Below are 9,989 nucleotides of genomic sequence, written 5' to 3' on the forward strand. Positions count from 1 at the left end.
AATAACTGAGTTTCGTTTCACGTTACAAGGCCGGAGGAGCTTGTGTGCAGTACCCCTCCTGGCCGCTAGGGGGCGCTGCAGCTCACTGGTCCTTTTCCCGACCGCCAACAGTCAGACGAGGAAGAGAAGCGCGGCGACATAAACAGCCGCCTGTTAGCCGAACCGCATCCCGGACTCCGCTCCACCGCCCGGAACGCCTCGACCCGGTTCGGCTCCTCCAGCTTCCAGCTCCACCCGCGTGTCGCGCTTCGTGTCCCGGGTACCCCGAGGTCACTCCCTCCCCGGCGGTTCGGAGGTTCGGGCCGGGAGGCCTCCACCTGACAGCGGGCTCCTCGCTCGTCTCTGCCCGCCGTCACGCTGACGATGGTCCTGCTGAAGAACCTCCATCCTCCCACCGAGGGGGTTCGGCACGAGCAGGCCGACACCACGGCAGTCCTGGACGGCCAGCGGCTCGGCTGCGGGACGCTCTACGTCGCCGAAACGTAAGCGAGGCCTTCCAGCGCCATTTCCCGTTGAAGCGGCCGCTCTTGGTGAGCGCGGAGCCGGGCGAGGGTTCGGACGGAAGCCGGGAGGGGGAGCTAGCGGGGAGTTAGCGGCGAGTTAGCGGGGAGCTAGCGGGGAGCTAGCGGAGAGCTAGCGGAGAGCTAGCGGGGAGTTAGCGGAGAGCTAGCGGGGAGTTAGCGGAGAGCTAGCGGGGAGTTAGCGGAGAGCTAGCGGCGAGCTAGCGCCACTTTTCCGGCTTGCTAGCGTTCAGAAGTAAGAGGATTTATTTTCAAAATAAAAGCGGGTCCCGCTTTCAATTTGGTCCAAAACACAAAGCGCGACGTTCTGTTGACATAATGAGCAGTTAAACCGGGAATTAGTTATCGCGGTTGTGATTTGTTTCTGACCCGAGCTGTAACAACACGGCTGATAAACGGATCCATCTCTGAATCTTCTTATGAAAATCCGCTTCTGGACGTTCGTCTTCACGTCCAGTCGAGTCACAACAACAAGCCAGTGACAAGATGGAGCTGGACGGCCGAGGACCTCCGCTGACAGTTCTGTGAATACTTGCCTGAGACCCTCCTCCTCCCAGCAGGAGGTCCCGGTTGGACCCCCACAGGGTTCCTTCCCGTGTGGAGCCTCCGTGTCTCCCCGTGTCTGCGTGGGTTCCTCCCACGGTGCGAACACATGCAGGAGCTTCATGGAGACCCTACACTGTCCAGATGTGCGGATGAGAGGGTGAATGGGGGCACGTCAATGACGGCAGGGATAGACTCCAGCCTGACTCCAGGAGAGATGAATCATATTATTAGACCTCTGAATCCTCGACTCTCCAGAGGGAGCAGGTCTGAGGGGCGTCCGAAGGTCTCCTGACAGCAGATGTTTCAGTTTGTTCCTCTCTGTCCGTAGCCGCCTGTCGTGGTTTGACGGCTCCGGGATGGGCTTCTGCCTGGAGTACCCCACCATCGGCCTGCACGCCATCTCCAGAGACGTCAGCGCCTTCCCCCAGGAGCACCTGTACGTCATGGTCAACGGCAAGATCAGCGGTGAGGAACGCTCCACACCCTGGATGAAGATGACGGCGATGATCGTCCAGACCCTCATGCCTCTGCTTCCCTCTCCTCCTCCTAGATGACAATGAAGCTGAGATGGCAGAAAAGTCCTCAGGAGATGAAGATGACGACGGTGAGGATGAAGATGGCGACAGCAGCGGTGGAGATGATGATGATGATGGAACCATCACGGAGATCCGCTTCGTCCCGGGTGACAAGGCAGCGCGTGAGTGATGCCTTCTGTGGATCAGGAGAGTGGAGGCTCCACAGGAAGTAGATCTCACCCGGGAACAGGAAGTGACCTCACCGCTACCTGTTTACAGCACAACCTGGGGAAAGGTAGCTTTACAATTACTATCTTAACGTGTGTGTGTGTGTGTGTGTGTGTGTGTGTGTGTGTGTCAGTGGAGTCCATGTTCTCGGCCATGTGTGAGTGCCAGGCTCTTCACCCCGACCCCGACGATGACTCCGACAACGACTTCGAAGGAGACGAGTACGACGTGGAGGAAGCCGGTGAGGACACACACACACACACACACACTTCTGGCTCCTCACACCTACATGTAAACCCCTGGCTAGTATTTCTTTGGATTGCTGCGGCGCTGGAATGGCTGTAAAGCAGCAGACAGATCCAGTAAATAGTCCCGTCCTTAAACAGTGACACGCATTGGATTTCAAAATAAAAGCACGACGAGTGACTTGATGCTCAGAGCCACGTACACCTGATCAGTGACCCTGTTGTTGCCTGTGTGTGTGTGTGTGTGTGTGTGTGTGTGTGTGTGTGTGTGTGTGTGTGTGTGTGTGTGTGTGCGTGTGCGCATGAAGTTTGGCGTAACACCGGCAATTGGGTCTTTTGGTGAATTGGTTTATTTAGATTTAATAACAGCTGCATCCGGATCTTTGTCTTCTGAAAACCGAACTCATTTTGAGTCCCAAAGAGGAGAAGGTCCTGGTTGGTCCTGACCATGTGTCTCCTGGGGTGCAGAGCTCAGCCACGGCGACATCCCCACCTTCTACACGTGCGAGGAGGGCCTGTCGGCGCTGACGCAGGAGGGCGCCGCCACCCTGGAGAGGCTGGAGGGCATGCTGGCCCAGAGCGTCGCCCAGCAGTATCACATGGCCGGCGTCCGAACGGAGGAGACCAACGGGAACTTCCAAGGTCCGCCAGCGGATCTCTCTCCTAGCTTAGCTTAGCTTAGCTTAGCTTAGCACACTGAACGGGAAGAACGTGGCGGATCGAGCCACGATCTTCATCCAGGAGACCTTTAAAACTGCCATCGTTTGAATGGAGTTTGACTTCCTGTGGTGTGTGTGTGTGTGTGTGTGTGTGTGTGTGTGTGTGTGTGTGTGTGTGTGTGTGTGTGTGTGTGTGTGTGTGTGTGTGTGTGTGTGTGTGTGTGTGTGTAGATGGGATGGAGGTGGACGCAGCGGCAGCAGAGGCGGGTCAGTTTGAGGACGCTGACGTTGAACACTGGTGAGTCTGCGGTTGAACTTCCTGATGTTTCCATGGTTACCACCGGCAGCCCAGCTCTCTGTGGTCCTGTGATTGACAGGCTGTGTGTGTGTGTGTGTGTGTGTGTGTGTGTGTGTGTGTGTGTGTGTGTCCGCAGACAAGATCCTCGCCGCCGCCTGAAGCACTTCCTGCCGTTGCTGGTGGAGACCAAATCTAATCTATTCTTTGTATGAAACTGTCAATAAACGTTTGGGTTTTCTAGGAGGTCTCTGCTTCTTCTGCTTCTTCTGCTCCTTCTGCTCCTTCTGCTCCTCCTGGCTCCATGTCCAGGTTGTTTCCTGCATCTGGAAGCTTCCACAGACCCGGCTCCTCTGAGGAGGAACCCCTCGCCTTAGACTATTCCAGATCGTGGCCATGAGCTGTGAAGATGCCAGATGATTGCCCAGGATAGTGTTTGTGGTGTGTGTGTGCTGTCGTGTGGCCGGCTGGCGTGACCTTCTGGGGTGAGAAGGTCACGCCCCACGGGATCCGGACCTTAGTGTCCTCCGTTTGGAAAAGGGTTGGAGACGACGCTCCTCAAGCGGGTGTGGTGAGGCGGGATGGTCCTCTGGGGTCGGAGGTCCATCTCCGCCCCGCTTCTCATGCTTCGGTCGGGCGTTTGGAGCTGGAAGCCTCCGTCCCTCCAGCCTTCTGGTTGGAACAGGACGTGTCCTCCCTCCATCTTCCTGCTGGGTGCTGTGGTTGGACTGAGTTCATACTCCACCTGAAGCCGCTGTAAAATGACCCGGCTCAGGATGTGGAGAAAACTACAGAGTGGAGAAACTTGTGGATCCTCTGCCCAGACACTGGATCCGTACCTTTTGAGAACCAAAAGACTTCCTATCTGCTAAAAGCTCTCTGATCTTTCCAAGTCCGCCGACGACGGGCCGGTCCTTCAGTTCGTGGGCGGAGAGAAGAAGGTGTTCAGCTCATGTGATGGAGGCTGAACTGGAGGGCCTGGTGCTATCTGACACCCGGAGTAAAGAAGAAGTGTGACAGAAGCGTCGCTTCCTTCCCGTCGACTGGAGGAGATGATTCAGAGTGACGAGGAACACGTCCGATCAACTCCTATCGAACCTATTGGTCGCTGATATTCAACATTCTTCTGAGTGAGGAGGGTAATTATCAGTGTACCCTTAAGTATTATCCACACCCAGGTGGGAGATGTGGTCCAGACGGGAGCGATGTTCTCCATGACCTACTGCCGGTCTGGACTTCAGAGTTCAGTGCAGAAGATCAGGTACCATATTTCCTCAGGGCAAACAAGCCGTTTATGAATCTGTTGGTGGTGTCCAACCACAGCGGAGTGAAGTCCTGCAGGGCTCAGAGAGCGATGGTCACCATCTCTGAGGGCCAGCGCATCACTCTCCTACCCATGTTAGGAGTGGACAACACTCTGGACCAGGTCTTCAGGGTCAGACCCTTGTGGTGTCTCTGTCCTCTCTCTTTTGTACTCCCCTTTTCTGTCTTCTGCTCTTAGTCTGGACGGGGTTCATCTCTGTTTGCCTTCTGGGTCGGTACCGGGGCCGCTGTCTCGAACCCCCCGCCCCCAGGAGTCCTCTGCCCCGGTAGTGGATCCAGCGTCGTCCCGCTTGGCCTACCATGCCTCTTCAAGGCATACCTGGGGATACCTTGGCCTCACTTTGCCTAACTGTTGGTGCAACGTCTGGAGTGGCATCGGGATCCGTACACCCTCCGATCGTCACTCCGAGGTGGTTTTTCTCCGCCTACCCGAAGGCAAGACGTGTCAACCGTGTCACTGGAAGGATTTCCTGTCCGATAAGGTTGACACCCAGATCTGCGGAGGAGTTGATAGTGAGTCGATAGCGCACAGCGTCGTGTGCCGCTGACACAGGAGAACATGTCTGAGGTGGCACAGCTCGTCTTGGTGTTTTTGCTGGTCGTCAATCTTCATGGGGAAAAGATCAGGCGAGAGGGAGACTTCTTGTCCTCTGACTTCCCCAAGTCCGCCAGCTATTGCCTGGTCCTGCGGTTCATGGACGGGGAGAAGCAGGTAGCGTTCAACTCTTCTGATCCTCTGGCGGAGACTTCCTGGGTACCCGAAGAGCCAGAACTAGGAGGCCAGGAAGTCCACCCGAAAAACTACACTCGTTACGTGGTCCACAACCTGACTCAGTCTCACACGGGGGAGTACCAGGAGCAGTGCTGGAGCCAGAAGGAGCTGATCCTCAACAGGACCTTCAGCCTGGTGGTCTGCGATGCAGTCGGCGAGGGACGTTCCTTTGAGACCGAAGCCGGAAAAACGGTGAGGCTTCGGTGCGACGGAGCAGGAGACGGCCTGACAACCCAGTGGTTTCGAAGTGAGCCCGGGAGTCACGAAGAACCGTGGCGGGAACGTCGGTTCCTTCCGATCGACTTGAGGGGACGATTCGGACTGGAGAGGAACACCTCCGATCTCGTCCTATCAAATGTATTGTTGGCCGACTCCACGATGTTCTTCTGCCTGGTGAGGAGAGCTGGCCGCTGCGTCGGCGGTCACCCCGTAAATATCGACGTTGAGTCGAGGTTCGTCCTGGCCTTGGTGGGAGACGTGGTGGAGATGACCTGCGCCGGCAGCGACGAGTTCGATGACCGGCCGCCAGTTTGGACTTCAGATTTCCACGTGCTCAGTTGGATCCCGCATGTTCTCAAGGGAAACAAGTCGTTCGTGATCCCGTCGGCAGCGTTCAACCACAGCGGGACGTACTCCTGCGCCGTCGGGGGCTTGCTCAGCAACAGCTACCTGCTGATGGTTTGCCCCAAAGCTGAGGAGACGGTGTTCTTCTCCGAGGGAGAGAAGGTCAGCTTCCTGTGTGACGAGTGGACCATGTCTTCCCTCCCCTTTTGGATCATGGAGTCCATGCGGACCAACGGCACGGCCATGTCCGTTCATCGTTTCAAAGGGGGCAACATAGAAGTTCTCAGACACGGCCCTCTGGTGATCTCCAACATCTCGCAAGCAGATGCAGGGATCTACTCCTGCGCGCACCTCAACTTCCACGATGGTTTCAGCTGTGTGCAGACCTTCAGGCTCCTCCCCAAGAACGGAGATGAGGTGACCCTCCAGGTGTACGAGTTCCGCTACGTCCTGCTCAGCGCCTGCCTGGTGGCGCTCTGCGTCCTCGTGGCCGTGGTGACCAGGAGAGCCGAGGGAGGCCGGCGGCGGGAGGGACGTCGCCTGGCGTGATGGAGGTCGGCTCGGTTTGACGGTTGGATGTATTCCGGGCGCCGTGTCCAAACCCCCGTTTGCAATAAAAGTCGAGATGTTTCACCGATTTCATGGCGATCGCTTGGTTTGTGACCCAAGTCAATCTCCTCCTGAGGAGCATTCGTCCATCTCCTTCTTCTGCTCCTGCCGAGCTCCTCCCTCCATCTACCTTCCTGTCCTCTTTCCATCCATACGTGAACCTCTTGCCCGGCAGCTCCGAGCTCAGGGTCCTTCAGCCCAGATCTTCTCCGTCCACCCATCCATGTCCAAACAGTCTCATTGCTGCTTTGCTTCCAGAATATCTAACACTGGTTCCTCTGCCTCCCATCTTCTCCTCAGTGTCTCCAGACCACCAATGCTCCTTCCTCCATCTTCTCCGCTCTTCCCCTCCTGGTCTTGTGACACGTTCCCCCTCCCCGCTCTCCATGGTTTCTTCAGGTTCTTCTCGGTCAGAAGGTTTCCATGTGATTTATCTGCTTCTCTGATGGACCTTTTCTTCCGCTCCTCCTCCGCCGTCCTCCATCTTCCCCTTCCGTTTGTGTCCTTCAGCGCAGAAGATGCTTCTCTCCGCCCACGCGAAGGCAGGAAGTATCTCTGCGATTACCAAGGTCTTCATCTCGCGCTCCTCTGCAGCCGTGGAGTGGGCGGGCCAGATGAAGCAGGAAGTGAATGTTCTGAAGCACCAGAGGCCTCCGTCCATCTTAGAAACCACCGGCAACCTTCTGAGTCTGAGGGAAGATCTGGAGTCCAGCGGCAAAGACCGAACCTCCTCAGGTCCCTCAGACGGACGGCGGAGGCAGAAGATGGAGGCCTCGGAGTGGAAGGGATGGGGGGGTGATGTGGGAGAATCCAGGAGGTTCTTGGAGGACCTTCTAGGAGTCAGCTCCTGCTCCTTTCCACTCACTCACATGTCCTGGTGTTTGACCTCCATGCCTCCGATGTGCAGGTCCAGCACCTCCTGGCTTCTCTGGGTTCTCCATCTTCCACCATCTGTGTGTCCTCCTCTGGGAAGGAGACCAGCGACAGGTCAGCCGACCCCCGGCTGAGGCCCTGCACCTCAGGCCGGAGCAGCTCGGCGTTGAGAAGGTGCGGCCGTGGCCCTCACCAGGAGGTGGAGCTGCAGCCTCGCTCCTCCTGGACCTCCGCCTCGGCCTCCTCCGTCCAACAAAATGAATGTTCCTGTCGGCGAGGAGAAGAAATCTACATCTATCATAACGGTCGTGATCCCGCGGGGAGGCCTGAGGAGGTCCCGAGCGGACCTTGGTGATGTTCTCCATGAGAAGGCCGTTCCTCCTGGGCTTCTTCAGTCCTGCTTCTTCTTCTCCATCGGGCTCCAGCAGACCCAGCCTGGAGGGAGGCGTCATCTGGCCTGAGCTTCACCCCAGAGCCTCAGGAGATGCGAGAAGATGCGAGAAGATGTGAGGAGATGAAGCTCCAAAGTGTGGTGTCACTTCCAGGCCCGTGAAGGCGCCGCTCCTTCTTCTCCACCGGCGAGCGGCGCCCCGCCCCGCCCCGCCCCGCCCCGGCGCAGATTGACGCAGGCTCTGGCCAATCGGCGGCCGGAGACGGCGACCGCCGACCAATAGGGAGGCGGGATGGGCGTGCGGGGGGCGGGGCTTCTCCGCGGCAGGTCCTCCGCGCCTGGCTAACAATAGCCTGCCGGGAGCAGAGGCTGGGGAGCAGGACCGGGACCGGGAGCAGATCCAGGACCAGCGCCACCGCCGGCAGGACCAGGACCAGGACCCGCGGCCCACCCGGTGCCGGTGTCGGAAATCGCCGCCGAACCCACGGAGGGGAGCCACGTCGGGACCCGGAGCGGCGGTGAGTCGGTGGATGTGCGGCCGGGAAGGGGTTAACTCGCTCCGGAGCCCCGTGTCACGCTATCACCCCCCGCGCACACGCACACGCACACGCACGCACGCACATGCGTCTTTATCCGCGTCCACGTATCACCGGGTCCTGGGGGGACCGTCAGGGATCCGCGGCCAGGACCGCAGGTCCCGCAGAGGTCCACCTGGACCGGCTGGACCCGGGAGGACCGAGAGGCCAGAGGTCTTCCTCCTGTGTGTGTGTGTGTGTGTGTGTGTGTGTGTGTGTTTGAGCGTGTGCGCGCGCGCGTGCGTGCGTGCGTGCGTGTGTGTGTGTGCGGGGCGAGGGATGGGGGGGTCCGCACAGATCAGCAGAAGATTCTGTGTGTGTGTGTGTGTGTGTGTGTGTGTGTGCGCGTGTGTGTGTGTGTGTGTGTGTATCTACGTTGACCTGTGTAGGTCCGTCAATGCGTGTGTGTTGTGTGTATGTGCGTACCTGTTTATCAATGTGTGTGTATCTGTATTTGGGCGTTCAGTCTGTCTCTCCTTGTACTGGTGTGTGTGTGTGTGTGTGTGTGTGTGTGTGTGTGTGTGTGTGTGTGTGTGTGTGTGTTCTCAGAGCAAAGCAGTCAAACAGTAAAGATCTCTAAAAACCAGCAGAGAATTTCCACCCGAACCCGGGAAAAGCAGCCGGTCGTCACGGCAACCTGCTCCCACAAGTAATGGATTACATGCTTGAAAGGCCGGGCTACTGCCGGAGTGTAATCGGATTACTCCGGACCCACCACGAGGCCTGGGCTCGCTCCGAGTCCACGGACGTGACGTTTCCCGGCCGGCGTCCGGGTCGGGGGGCGGCCGTTGCCATGGTGACAGGGTGCCTCCTAAAGTCCGACCCCCACCTCACCGACACCTCCTCCACCTGATGGAGGCCCATTTGGCTCGTGTGTGTGTGTGTGTGTGTGTGTGTGTGTGTGTGTGTGTGTGTGTGTGTGTGTGTGTGTGTCACCTGTCATGACACGTTATTTTTAACCCCACTGCCTGTGTGTGTGTGTGTGTGTGTGTGTGTGTGCACAAACAATATGAAGAGACAGGAATGTTATTGTTGTCTGGTTTCCATGGCGACGGAGGTGTGAAGCGGCCCATCAGTGTTGTCCGACGGTGTCAGATGGTGTGAAGGAGCAGAGCGCCCCCTGCAGGCCAGGAGGTCTCCAGGCTGGAGCAAGAAGAACGTCCAAGTGGAAAAGAGGTCATGTGATGTGGCTCCGGGCCGGCCAATCAGGGAGAAGCTCCTGAAGCGGGAATGGGCCAATCGGGTCGCTCCGCGACGACTCGGCCGAGTCTGTTCCCTCAGACTCATGACAACATGAAGATAGGCAGCCAGACACACATCATTGTGTGTGTGTGTGCATGGATGTGTGTGTGCATGGATGTGTGTGTGTGTGTGTTTGTGTCCGTGCATGGGTGTGTGTGTGTGTGCTTGTGTCGTGACTGAATACTTCACTGCTGAAGAATTGGATACACACCCTGCAGCCCTCCATCCATAAAGTGTGTGTGTGTGTGTGTGTTTGTGTGTGTGTGTGTGTTGACCCAACATTCTGACACACTCTTTTGTGGTGAAAACACACTCATGTTCATCTCCCAGCAGGTCATGTATAATCTTGCTGTGATGTTATCACGCACGCACACACACACACACACACACACACACACACACACCTAGTGTGTGTGACTGGGTCATGTTGATGCTGATGCCGAGGGGTGAGAACTTTAGACATGATGATGTGGTGTGAGCTCCTCCTGGAGGTCATCTCTTCCTCCTCCTGGACCGGCTTGAGTTCTGGAGCAGGTCTGAACTTCTGTCAGAACATTGAGTGACAGCAGGTTCCTCCTGATCATCTGGTTCCTCCTGATCATCTGGTTCCTCCTGATCATCTGGCTGAATC

General features: G+C 57.4%; 2 protein-coding genes across 2 annotated transcripts in view; both read left to right on the plus strand.

Annotated features, from left to right (window-relative positions):
- The first annotated feature begins 94 nt into the window (after window positions 1–94).
- Window positions 95–3,255, plus strand: clns1a (chloride channel, nucleotide-sensitive, 1A). The gene is made up of 7 exons (XM_086165057.1): window positions 95–482; window positions 1,396–1,532; window positions 1,618–1,764; window positions 1,944–2,051; window positions 2,524–2,697; window positions 2,946–3,012; window positions 3,149–3,255. Coding segments are annotated over exons 1-7 (753 nt in total). The 5' UTR covers window positions 95–363; the 3' UTR covers window positions 3,150–3,255.
- Window positions 3,256–7,919: 4,664 nt separating this feature from the next.
- Window positions 7,920–9,989, plus strand: part of pak1 (p21 protein (Cdc42/Rac)-activated kinase 1) — a 17,789-nt gene continuing 15,719 nt past the window's right edge. The window contains 1 exon segment of the mRNA XM_086165049.1: window positions 7,920–8,059. The gene's annotated coding sequence lies outside the window, so the exon portion shown is untranslated.

This window comes from Fistularia commersonii, chromosome 18 (assembly GCF_037954325.1).
Source record: "Fistularia commersonii isolate RoL2024-O1a breed Wild chromosome 18, RoL_Fcom_v1.0, whole genome shotgun sequence".
Classification (NCBI taxonomy): Eukaryota; Metazoa; Chordata; class Actinopteri; order Syngnathiformes; family Fistulariidae; genus Fistularia; species Fistularia commersonii.